This window comes from Phalacrocorax carbo, chromosome 8, assembly GCF_963921805.1.
Source record: "Phalacrocorax carbo chromosome 8, bPhaCar2.1, whole genome shotgun sequence".
NCBI lineage: Eukaryota > Metazoa > Chordata > Aves > Suliformes > Phalacrocoracidae > Phalacrocorax > Phalacrocorax carbo.
This window is the reverse complement of record NC_087520.1, coordinates 1505774-1518528: the sequence shown is the minus strand read 5'-3', so window position 1 is coordinate 1518528 and position 12755 is coordinate 1505774. Positions and strand designations below refer to the sequence as shown.

The 12755-nt window shown below is 52.8% G+C and overlaps 1 protein-coding gene across 6 annotated transcripts in view; it reads left to right on the top strand.

Annotated features, from left to right (window-relative positions):
• The window catches only part of ARHGAP26 (Rho GTPase activating protein 26), a 183526-nt gene that overhangs the window by 165716 nt on the left and 5055 nt on the right, over nt 1-12755 (top strand). For 4 of the 6 annotated variants that reach the window (XM_064458239.1, XM_064458235.1, XM_064458234.1 and 1 more), the window contains 2 exons: nt 8796-8906; nt 11414-11505. In XM_064458239.1, coding sequence (XP_064314309.1) covers nt 8796-8906; nt 11414-11505 — 203 coding nt within the window. Of the gene's footprint in view, nt 1-3908; nt 6254-8795; nt 8907-11413; nt 11506-12755 lie in introns of those variants that run through there. The other 2 variants (XM_064458236.1, XM_064458238.1) reach the window with 2 other exon arrangements.

The following is a 12755-nucleotide window of genomic DNA, read 5'->3' as shown; positions in this document are numbered from 1 at the left end:
AAACCAGAGCTTGTTTTGATAAATGTGATCATTTCAGTATTGTAGTCTTTGGGGTTTGGAGTGGAGTGTTCTGATCAGCTCTCGATAACTGATGTTTGCAGAATACTTGCAAAACAAAGCAGCGCAAGAACAAACATACAAAAGGAAATCAGGCAAATCACGTAAATGCATAAAATTATTAGGCAGTGACTTTACTCACCCATTATTCTCAAATCACTTTTACAAGCCAAAATAATCCTCATTGTTTTTCCCAATGTGTATGACTTGTGTGGGCAGGTGTTAGTTCTTTGCGCTGCGTGAAGAATATTTGCACAATACAAAAATAAGAGTTTTAGCTTGTGGCGCTGATGAAGGCTTAAATAAACGCTCTTTGTTTTTTGTTAGGATTTGAGTCTGGAAATGGCCTTCTATCAAATTATGCGAGGAAGATTACTTAGCCAGGAGTGAATTTTTTACGGTGTGGAGTAGCTTTTCTGACCATTTCCAGAAATTACTTAAGAAGTAAAAGAGACTTTTCTTCCTTCAGAGGGCTGGCAGTAACCGCTGTGGGGTGGCTTGCTGCCGCCCGTCCCGTGATGGCTGACCTCCTCGGCTGTTTGCAGAACCTTACTTTTTTTGAGGGGGGCTCACGTTAGAATCTGAGAGCACGTGAGGCAGAACAGCTCCAGGCGTCACCCCCTGTAGCCGCCCTTATCACGCTGCAGGCAGTCCGGTCGTCCTCTCGGCGGCTGCCCGCAGCAGAACGTCTCTGCCAGCAAAAGGGAGGGGGTTTTGGGGGGAATAAAGACCAATTCCCGTTGCCTTGAGCCCGAAGCCGGGCTGCTGCGGGCTCTCGGGGCCGGGGTGATGGGGCGACGCGGGGCTGGTGGTGCGGCGCAGGGTCTCCAGGAGCCTCGGGCACCTCTCCCGGTTCAGGGTGACGGTGGCTGCAGCAAGGACAGCCTCGTTATGCGTCGGTGAGCTTTCCTGCAACTCCGGCTTCCCTCGGCTGCGTACGGCAGGTTTGAGCTGCTTACGGTTGGCAAACGGTGCTCAGCAGCGAAGCGGGGCCGCCCTGTGCGCAGGATGTGTTTACCGCAAATATTTGATCCTACCAAACACCCCCCAGCTGATCTGGGGGCTGTGATCCCACAGGGACTTTAATTGCCTGCATTTTCCAAGAATCCCATACGGTTGCTGGGGTGGCAGATGGGAGAATTTTCTTTCCTGGGGGATGTAAGATGGCAGCAGATTGAATGCCAGAGAAAAATGAGAGAGTTCTGGAGGACTGTTGAGTTCTCCTTAATTGAGAATACAATTTGTTGGTGACTAATGCATCCAGATCTGCAAAATTACCTCATGTATTAGAAGCAGTGGCGCGATGGAAACGATGTGACTAAGATGCTGGCTCCTGGCTTACCAACACTTCCCTCCTAAACTGCCGTTTGGCTTCCTCCTGACACATTACAACTCTTCTATTAATTATTAAGAGCTTTAATATGGTTTGAAAGTACTTGGTTCAACAAAAAAATCTGCCAGTTTGACTTTTAGTCTGCCGAGAGCCTTTTGAGCAGAGAGAAAGCAGGGAGGGGGTTATTAACGGAGCAGAAAGTACAGGTGCCGAGCGAATGGTGGAGCGAGGCAGAACATGTCGCGTCCAGAGCAGGTGCCACGGAGGACCCAGAGACACGTCAGCATGGAGCCGTGGTCGCGCCTGCTCCGCTGCCCTGCCCCGACTCTTCCTGCCCGCCCCATTTCCAGTGCTGGTACGATGTTTCTATAAGAGCGGTGGCCGATGGGTTGGTAACTTGCTCGTGATACTGCAAATCCTCTGTTATAAACGGGCGCAACCCTTAGTGAAACGCTGTTCCGTATTAAGATGGCACGATGCTCCCGTCGCCTGGATCCCACCCGACGGGGAAGACTCGCGCGTGCCAGTCCAGCGAGCTTCCTTTCTGCAGTGCCTCCAACGCTTATTCATGCTGAAAACGCATCCATTTCTGATTCTTTGCTTATTCACTCAGCCTTTCTCCAGCATTAACATCAGTCTCTAAGCTTCATGCCAGAAGGCATCCCTTTGAAACATCAAGCATCATCTGTCTGTATTTGGAAACGGAAATGTCTGTTAAGTGGGACAACAAAAACTCCAGCTCTCCTTCCCAAAGTCAGAACTCTTCCCATTCTCTCCTTTATTCAAGTGGAAAAGCTTTTAGATGGTTCGTGAAATTACCAGAGCAGGGAAATATTTCTACGTATGGGAAATAAGCCAAGCAGCGCAGTGACAGGAGAAACCAATGTGCTGGGTATCGTCAGAATTACAAAGAGGGGCACGGCCGTGTTACCCAAAAGAAGATTCTGTAATCTGTGCTCATGGAGACAGAGGAACTAGGAAATGGAGAAGTGGGGAAAGTCCACGCTGAAGAAATTGAACTTTTTTGGACCTGTTCGGTCAAGCGATGATGACCACGATGTATTTTGGCTGCTTATTTCCCTAGGTGTGTTATTATTTTACACCTGAATGATTATGCAGCAAGGTAACTCCTGAGAGAATAACACTGGAGAGAATTTTAGCGTCATTTTTCTGTCATTTAAAGTACCAAACCGCGGGAGAATCCTGCCGGTCTGAAGCCCTGGGAGCTAATGGTCATGTAGAGGGTCGTGTGTGGTGCCGTCACTAACCTGCAGTGCAGCCAGAGCCTGGGGAATCGCTCGCTAGAGCCCATCCAGATCTGCGCTTGGAGCTTTGCTAGGATGCGCAGCATGACATGAGCTTCATGAGCTTCTCAGCCAAAGGCTGCCTCCCATTTCATTTAGCCAACAGAGCTGTGTCCGCTGGTGAGCTGCAATCTTGGCCTTGTTTTGCCGGAGTTTAAGTGCCCTGGCATTAAGTGATGCTCTAATCAGGTGTTTTCTGGTTAGCTTTGAGAGAGTTCTGCAGCTTTGTTTTATAGGAACAAGAGAGGAGTTAAAGGGTGGGAAGGTTCTTGATGTATTTTAACGCTTTCGGGTGTTGATAATGTCAGAATGGGAATATTGTTATTTATTCTTGAGATGATTTCATGAAAGGGCTTTAATTCATCAGTAGACTGTGCCCATTCATAGCCGTTAGATGTTCTGTGTCAGAAATAGCCCCGAGTTCCACAAAAATAAACAAGTTGTAAACATTTTTGAAGTGGAACTGATGTCCTCTCAGCCAGAAGAACAAAGCAGCAGAAGTTGTCTGGAAACCCTGCTGAGAATAAATCTTCAGACCTGTAAATGCCTTGAGGACTTGAGCTGTGTAAAGAAAGTGCCAGAGGCGGTCTGGGCAGGCAGTCTGCAGAGAAAGGGGAATTGAAAAGAGACAGGTTATGGGAAGGAGTTAGAAAAGAGATTTTTTTTTTTAGGTAGAGCAACTGGAAAGGAGACTGGAGTCTGGAACCAAGAGTTGCTGCTTTTTTTCGCATGTTGAGGCAGCAAACGAATCATCAGAATGGGAAGGGCCGTGCGTACGGCAGGCACGGGAAGCAGGGAGGAGGATTTACCTTCTAAACACATTTCTAAGCACCCTTGTTTGCTGGAGGAGTGGGACTGGCAGGGGGGCAGGCAGGAGCTGAGGGCGCAGGTGCCCCCGCAGCCGGCGGGGCCGGCCGGCCCTGGGAAGAGCAGGGTGCGGGAGGACGGCGCGTCGCAGCGTTTTCCCTCCTCGCTGGGTTGCAGGTCACGGCCGCCGCTTTCGAGGGGCACAGGCGGACCGGCAGGAAAGGCGAAAGCCTCGGGATGTGTTGGGCTACGGACTTCTGGAGTTCCCTCTGCTGCTTCTATTGGGGAGAAATCTATACCCACCTGGGAGGACGCTAATTTTAGCCGCTTCTTTGTTTCCTGCTTCTGGTATTTTTGGTTCATAGCATTTTTTTTCTCTGTTTTATTTCCCACTATGCACCCAACAGGAAGAGCCCCTCGCAAAGTCCTCCAGAGTAAGAAGAAGGAAAAAATAAAGGTCCAGATGACATTTGCTTTCTGCAGGCAGAACTGAAAGCAGGCAGCAGCCAGAATTTCCCCAAAGCCTCTCACCACCTCTGCTCTTTCCATGAGAAACGGAAAGGAAATTGGATCCTACAAGAAAACTGTTTTCCAAAATGCCAGAGACCTCAGAATAGTCCGTTCGCTCGCATGCACTGACGTCTCCAGTGAGACAGGACTCAGGTCTTGCAGTCACATAAGCTCAGAAAGGTGATACTCGAGCAGAATCTTGAAAACAAATACCTGTATTTCACAGAAGGGAGACGAACCCTTCGTGGGCTTCGTAGCCCTGCGGTCTGTAGGTGCTGGGAGGGCCAGCTCAGGCAGGGTCCTGAAACATCCCTTTTTGTTCTTCTTGAGGAAATGTGCTGGAAAGACTTGCAGAGCAGGACGGCGAGGCTGAGCCAGGGGTAGCTCGGTCATCGTAGGACCACGTTCGTCTCTTCCATGAGCAACCTGATTGAAACAGGATGGTCTTCATACTTAAAAATCCACACACTGTCGTTAGCTAATAGTTCTCTCAGTTGTTTTGGTGGGCACGGAGAGTGTTTTGTTTGCCACCAAGGAGGACCCAAAGGCACCAAAACACTGCTCTGAATTATTGATAGCTGCTTAGATAGAGGCCGGCCCATGTGCTGGTTCTTGCTGTAAGGCTTTTTTACCGCAACATCACAGAAATAACTTTCTTCTCTGAGAGTCGTGCTGATTGCATTACGCACTGTAATTAGTGTAGCAGACCACGCAGTTGGTGGAGCGATGACAGAGCTCACTTTATCAGTAGCGAGAGCTGCATTCCTCTAAAATTATTTCATCTCAAAAAGGGCATTGGGAATTTCTAGTCCCGGAGCCCTGTACGGTCGGATACTCCTTCCGTCGCGCAGCGAGGAGGAGCGGGGTCGGTGGCGGGGCGGTGGCGGTCCTGCTCGGCAGGCACGCCGGTGCTGGCACACCCAGCGAGAGGGCCTCTTGCTCCCTCCGCCGCCTGCAGAGGAGGTGGGAGCCACGGCGGGAGGGCCGGTGGGCGTCGGTGGCTGCTCTCAGGGGGAGAAGCCCGGCCACGTTTCAGCCACCAGCTCATCACCCCCTCCAAGGCCCACCTTGACCGTGGGCCAAGCTCCTCATTGAGAATAGCAGTGCTGTGCCGTTCCTTTGCCCTCCCCTACCCCAGCACGGGGCCTTTGCTGTCCATTAGAGACTGCTGCCCGCTGGGTGTGTAACCCGCGAGAAGATGGGCTGGTGGCTAGGGGTGTCTAAGCTGTCTTGGGACTCAACCTGTCCTGCAGACAGTTCAGCGGAGAGGAACCTCGCTGGAGCCGGGGGCTGGAGGCCGGGAGGTCTGCTTCCCAACCCTCCTTGCCTATAGAAAAATCCATGCACAGAGCAGGCAACATGCATTTGATGAAGAGCTTTTTGAGATCGCCAGGATGGAGGAGTCTACGAGAATGGCGAGAGGCCATGGTAAGACGAAAGGCACACCTAGCAGGTCCTCTGCCTTCTGGGTGACAAACCCACGTACCCATATTCCATTCGCTGTGCAGACGTGTACCGTCTTAGAGGCTCGCTAGAGTAGCTGAGCTGTATAAAGCCAGAGAGCATCGCATACAGGTATTGCAGCCAACGGGCTCTGGCTGCCAGGATTCTGGATCTTCTTGCACTACTAACAGTGAAGGAACCGTTCTAGCTCCTGCTGCCCAGAGGAGAGGCCTCTCCGTGTCTTCAAATGCACCTAACAGCCTCTCTCCATTAGAGGGCAGAAGCACGCTTGTGCACAGATAGAATAAACCAAAAATTACCTGCCATTATGTGCTATATATAGCTTGTTGCCTTAATGGAAGGTAGGACACCATCACGAATGGCCGGACGACTGCACCTGCTAGAAAGAAAAAGAAGAAGAAAGCACTGGTGCTTGAAGGGTTAATTTCTGCAATTGGGGCTCACTTGGTGGTCTTTGTAGCACCTCCTTCTGTTTAAAGTTGGAAATAGATGTAATGTACGGTAAGTACCAATGTCTAACAGACTTGTTAAAGAGTAAGTCACACAGGTAATTACTCATTTTTCAAAAGACTGATAATTTTGATGATAGAAAAATGCAAAAAGATTGTTTTTAAATAGTGACAATTATTAGGAGAACATTTTGAGGATTTCTGTTAATAGTCTACCTATGAACGTTCCCTGTTGTACAGCCCTCCTGCGAAAGCTGTGAAGCACTGCTGTATCTCATTTCTGTATGCATGTAATCCTCTGGCGTAATAAAGGCATTGCCCGTAATTACGAGGGGAAATCCTTAGTTTCTGTTGAATTCAGTGGCACAGCTTCTGTGAGGAGTACAGCAGCCAAGAGTTTGGCCTTAAGCAGACACAGACCTCAGAGTAGTTCAGGCCAACAATTTAACCTTCCTTAGTGTCCTCTAGGTGCCATTGCGGTGGTGATATTTACGGCATGGACGCTTCCCCCCTAGAAATTGGACCAAATCCACAGACCTATCCTTCCAATTTTGAGTTGTCACCATCAGAGAGTGCCAGGGAGCGCCGGCTGCCGCTGGCGGGTGCATGGAGGGGCACGCAGGAGCTGCCGGCGAGCGTCGCCGGCCCCGGCAAGTGCTGGCGCTGGTGGAACACCCAGGTACCCAGAGGTGAGCCTGGTGCGGGCGAGGAAGGCTTCAGGGTGCTGGTTGCACAGACGCATGAACCGGAGGGAAGCCGGTGTGCCAAGAGCGACGTTTTAGTTTTAAGGTGCTTAATTGTGACTCAAACTGAGCGGAAGAAAATTACAAGAAACCACAAAATTCAAGATTAATCATAAATATTTCCTGGAGACCCTCTTGGATGTTGGGGGAGGTTGGTTCCTTTTCTTTTAAATAATAGAGGCTGAGGTTTTACATTTGGCTTGAAATGGAAGAAAATTATTTGTTATATTCTCTTTGCAGTTAATATATTGAAACTTTTCATTCTGGGCTTAAGGAGCAGAAGCCGGGAAACAATGAAGTTCTGCCGTTGCGATCCAATAGGTGTTGAACGACCATGGGTTCACCCATTGCCCTTTTTACAGAGTCTTTTTATTAAAGGTTTACGAGGCAGCGTAGGCTCCCCTGGCCGCTGCCCCCACACGAGCCTGCTGCCGCGCTCCTTTTGCTCGCTTTGGAGGGGAGGGGGTTGCTTTCATCCTTTTTGGAGGTCGGGGTTTTTTTCCCAAGCTGGCTCCTGGCCCAAGCCATGCTCCTCAGGAGGCTTCTCCTCGAGCCTGGAGGAGGCTCGTCCCTGCACGGTGACAAGAGGAGATCCGAGTTAAGCATATCCAGAAAATATTTTTATAATCCCACACAGGTATTTGAAATGTACAGCCTCTCTGCGGGTGGACCACCTTTCCCTCCGCCTCAGGACTTACCCTGGTGCTCTCAGAAAGCACCCGTTCCCCTCGGAGAAGTGCCAGTTCCCCGAGACGAGGGAGAAGAGATGAAGCGATGGCCTCTGGCACGCTCTTAGTCCTGGTGTGGCCTTTTCCCTCCCTCCAACGTCCATTTGCTCTGGTGGGACCCATAAACCTGGAGCCTCCCCCCCTCCCGTATCCCCTCCCCTCCCTCTCCCAGCTTGGGCATGGGGATGAGGAAGGGGACGGGGGTGGCCCGGGGGTTGCCTGTGGGGTCGCACCCTAACTCTACCTCATCACAGACCCGTGTGATCAGAGGTACCATCCGTCTCTCAGGAAAAAAACATAAATCGTGATGCTTTTACAAAGCTCCTTGTTTCTTCAGGGGCATTTTCAGTGTGGAGAGGTTTTTCTGGTGTTTTATTGGGACGGATCTTACAGTCTGAATTAGGCAGAGAATACAGATGAGTTGATAAGCACAGAAACAGCAGAAGATGAATCAGACTCAAATTGGTATTTTGGTACAATAATTGCTTTTCAGTGAACCTGAGAGTGACCTAAATCGAACAGTTTTGAAGGAAGCAAACACTTCTCACTTGACTTCTGCATGCGCTTACTAGTCCTGTAACTTGATTCAACTTCAGTTGACAGCAGTAGCTTAAAAGTAGGGAATGAAGAGCAGTTTGCATGAGGGGAAAAAGAGTTCTTCAATGTAAAAAGCGGAAACCGAATCGATGAAGTTTCCGTAGTGCTGATCGCGTAAGCACGGCGGGAGCCTGGAGCACTGCTTTCCTCGATGCGAGCCCCTGGCATGACCCGTAAGGCCCCCTCTGATGCTGCTGACCCTTGCGGGGTGCCGTGGGCTACAGATTTTCTCCTGCTAGTTGTCTTCACATGGCTGATAGCATGGAAGCGCCAGCCCTGGCCGGCTCCATCGTGTAGATAACGAACTCCTCCGGGCTCCCAGCCTCCGAGACCCGTTTGGTTAGAAATGTAAACAGGCGGTCGTGGCCGGGCACCGTGGGTCGGGCCCAGATGCTGCCACCGCAACAACTGACATACAGAGGGGGGATGGAGGCTGCTCGCAGGCATCCCTAACGTCCAGAAATACCATCGACTCTTTCTGGTAGCAGTGAAGGAAATAAAACAAGGCAGGTAAGTGGCTGGGCTGCGAGCAGCGAGACAGCCCTCCGCATATGGGGCATCGGGCTCACCGCGTGGGATGATGGAGCAGGGGTTAATTGGAAGATCCAGCTCTTGTTGTCCAGCGAAATGCAGATCTGGCCTTGAAATGTTTCCCAAGGTCTTGGCACTTCATTTCGTAGCTGTGTCTCATGCTCTGACTATTCCCAAGGCACTCGCTATCGTTGGATGTCGTCTGACTGTCTCTCGGTTGCTGTTTGTTTCTGTGGTTGCATGTTGATAAGGTATCTGGTTATGTCTTGCAGCCCTCAGAATCCAAGCCCAACGTCACCCCTCTCACCGTCCTGGCCCATGTTCTCCGCACCATCAAGTCCTATGCCCACCTCCTCTACGTCCAGCGACTCATCCCCCATCAGGTCTGTTGCTGAATTCGCTTTGCTTTTTGTCGCTTTTGCTATTTTCTGTTTAATTTACTCGGTTTCCCCCACTTCACTTTCCTTTTCCCTTTGCATCCTGCTCGAACTCCCCCAATGCAGCTATCTGCACTCAGCAAGAGAGGAGCTTTCAAATGGGGAGATTTCAAATGTGAATCCCCCTGTCTGAGCCCCCTGGCAGGCGCCCGCTGGCCCCCGTGGGCAGGCAGGCGGGAGCCGGTGCTCGCCGTGCTCAGCGTCGCTGGTGGTTTCTGTGGTTTTGCCCAGCAATTTCAGCTCCCTCAGTTCGCTTTACTCCTCTCCGCAACAGGTAAGACGTGCGCTGCCTTCCCGGGTGCTGCGACGAATAACGAGCCTTTGTAAAACGCTGTGATACCTCACTTTCTGACCAAGTCCCTTGTCTTATCTGGAATCTCAGGAGGGTAGAGGGCACGGTGCAGCGCCGACACTTGCCGTGGCGCAGCGGGAGCGGGCGCAGCGTGGGGGTCCTGTGGCTTTTGGCACCGGTGAGCGCACCGTGAGCGGCGTTCGGGACCTCGCGCTGCAGATCCCGAGGGGTGCTCGCGCAGGGGAAGCCAGGGCAGCATCGCCCTGCTCTGTGTGCGGGATTTCTCCCCTCCGAGCCCGCCCCTGGCACCGCGGAGCAAGAGGCCGCTGTCGTCCCCGGCGGAGCGCGGCTCCCAGCCCCTCGGCAGGCGCGGGCGTGCGGGGCCGGGGCAGCGATCCCTCCTCTCAGGGAGACGTGTCAAACCTGTTTGTTACAGGCACAGACCGAGCTCTTCCCCCACACCTACAGCCATACAGATGCTGCCTGTACAAGGGCCGCCTGCTCGGCAGGGTTATTTGTTTGTTTTGCTACGTGTCTGTCAAAGGCTGACAACAGCGTCATACCATCCGAGCAGCCTTCCTCCTCTGCGGGAGAGGGGTTCATCACCCCGAAACTGCACAAGGGCAGATGGGTGAAACTCCTGAGTGCTTTGCTGGCCTTGCGCCATGCTTGGAGGCAGAAACATAACGTAAGACGTTGCCGGGGTCCAGCATTTCAGTCCCCGAAAGCCCCGCAGGGCTCTGACGGGCAGTCGCAGCCTGGGGAGCAGCCAGCGGGCGAAGGGGCAGGCTGGGGCCGCAGGGACGCTGGGCTGCAGAGGTCATTTTTGGGGGGAGAAAAACAACAACTGGAATAATTCAAGGTAGTGAGTCCAAAAACACCTTTTGTTTTTCATCTGACAATCTCCCCAAGCACTGTGCGTGAGCCGTGCCTCCCCGGCAGCAAAGGACCCTCTCGGCAGCAGGAGGAGTGTTTGCCCATCCTGTTTTTTTTAAGTGTTTGGCGGCTGCTCGTGTCAGGCAGCTGGAATTTGGAGAGGAGACACCTCTGCTTCGGGGCTCTCTTCACAGCAAAACAAAAACCATTCACAGCTTCCCTGGTTTGTGGTTTCTGTGTGAAGGTGAACCGCTTTTGCCACCAGGTAAAAGCGTGCCGCTTCCCTCGGAGAGAATTCAGAGTAAGGTCAAGTCCTCAGAAAGATAAAAGTCGGTGAAAACGCCGAACTGAGAAACGGTGACGCCTTGTTCCTTAGCCCAGCAGCTCCTGGGGGCACTCGCATCCCTTCGCTTGGCCGCAGCGCAGCCGAGCAGCTCTGCGCCGTCACCGTCACCGTGGCCTGGCGCTGTCCCAGTCTCCACCAGCCTGCTCGAGCCCAAACCCAGAAAGGATGGGTGGAAGGCTCTGGGTGCGGGGGACAGCTCTGCGTGCCTGTGCTTTGCTGGTGGGGTCCTGAGGTGCTTCATTTTCTTCCTGCGTCTGCCGGCGATTTGCTCCATTTCTGGCTCTCTCTGCTCTAATTCACTCCCCCGCAGCGTGGGCACGCTTGACACTTCCCCAGTAGAATCTAATGGTTGTTAAATCTTTTTTATCTTCAGGTATAGTCTCTAAAGAAGTGCGGCAAATTCTTCCTGGACCTACTTGTTTTTCTGTTTTGAAATACCCTTCCCCAAGTGCTAATTCTTCCTCGCGAAATTCTGCACGTGGTTGCAGCTGCGCTCGGAGAGCGATGGGTTTGGCAGTGAGCGGGGCCGGTGGGCAGCGGGTCGCTGCCGGCACCTGCTGCCCGCCTTCGCTCCGTGCTGACCCTCCGGTCGGTCGTGGCCCTTCAGAGACTCACAAAACATTTCCAGCTCCTCACTGTACTCCTCCCGTCTAGTGCCTGGAGCTCTCCTGGGACGCCTGGCTCCGGGCTGCCCGCCGCATGGGCACATGCAGTGAAAACATGGGGCTCGTCCCCGAGAGCCTTCAGCCTCCTCTGGCATCTTCCTCTCTCTTCCCCCGAGCAGCATAACCTTGGACCCTTGTAGAGGGGTAGAGATCCTTGGACCCCTCTTCAACATGCCCCACTTACATGGACCCCCTCTTCGACGCAGCGGGGAGGGGAGAGCTGTTGTGTATGAGTAGAGTATTGTTTATACCAATAAATGCTTTCTTTTTGCAGCTCACCGCTGCGGAAAGCCCGAGCCCTGTACGCCTGCAAAGCAGAACACGACTCGGAGCTCTCCTTCACGGCAGGCACCGTGTTCGATAACGGTGAGTCCCTGACCTGGAGGGAGGGCACGGGGCAGCGCTGGGCGCCTCCTGCGATGAGATGGGCTCATTTTTCAGCGCCGTGTTCGGGCTGCGGTTCCTGGCGTGCTCCGGCAAGCGTGGCTCCTACAGCACCGGGCGCTGGGCTTCCCTGGCGCTGAGCCCGGAGCAGGGTTTGCTGCGGAGCAAGGACGTAGCACGACGGGAGGGCGAGGGGACGTACCGGGGGCTTCTGCGACACACCATCAAATTAGCTTCCTTCTGAGGACCGTGGCGTTGCCGGTCGCTGGCAGCCACCCGCCTTGCCTGCCAGGGAAGCGCTGCTGAGAGTGCTGCTCTTAGCCCGGGCGGTGGATAGGAGACTTCCCCTTCACTTCAAAACGGACACTTATTCTGGAGCAGCATCTCTCATTTCATGTAACGTACATGTGAGATGCTACAGAGCCAGTATTAACGGCAATCGGAGAAAGACACTTGGCTATTAATTATTTTAGTGCTGAGTTTTGCAAATTACTGGTTTTCCTCCTGTAACCCAGGGAATGATTTGGACTTTCAATTCTTGGGTTTCCTTTCAGTCCTATGTTTAACGACTGTCCTGTTTCCACCACTAGAAATCGCATGAAAGAAGAAAGCAGAAGTACTTGAAACACAGGCAATTAAAACCAAGGTGTATCTTGCATTACTTTTTGTATCCATGCTGAAAACAGCTGATCACCCAGCCCTCTTTAGAATCAATGTGAAAACTGGCTTTTCGAGATCCTGATTTATTTCATCTTAAGGGAGACGTGTAAAACAGGACAGATGAGTAGGTGGGGTTCCCCTCCTCTCCGCCGCAGCAGAGCGAAAGGGGATCACTCCGGCAGAGGCATCCACTTTTCCACCTCCAGTCTGGGCCAGCGGGTCCCGCTCATCGCCCTGCCCGTGCCCGTGGTGTCCCAGCCGCCAGCCCGGCGTGACGGGTGTTTTGGCCCCGGCAGCGGCAGTGGCCGCACACCCGCAGGGCACGAGGCCAGGGCACGCGTGGGTGACCGCGTTCGTCTGGATCAGAGCTGTGCGCCGGCGGGTTGGTACGGGAAGGTGCAGCCTTGCATGGAGGGCGTGCAGAGGTTCTCCAGGCTACACCTGGGAGTACAAAGTGCAGGCTCCGATCCAAGGCAGAAAGTAAAAGGAAGAAGTTTGGCGAGACACGGTGTCGCCTTTGTGCCACGTTACATCGACGGCAGGCAGCGGAGCACGGACCGGTGCCCAGCGCT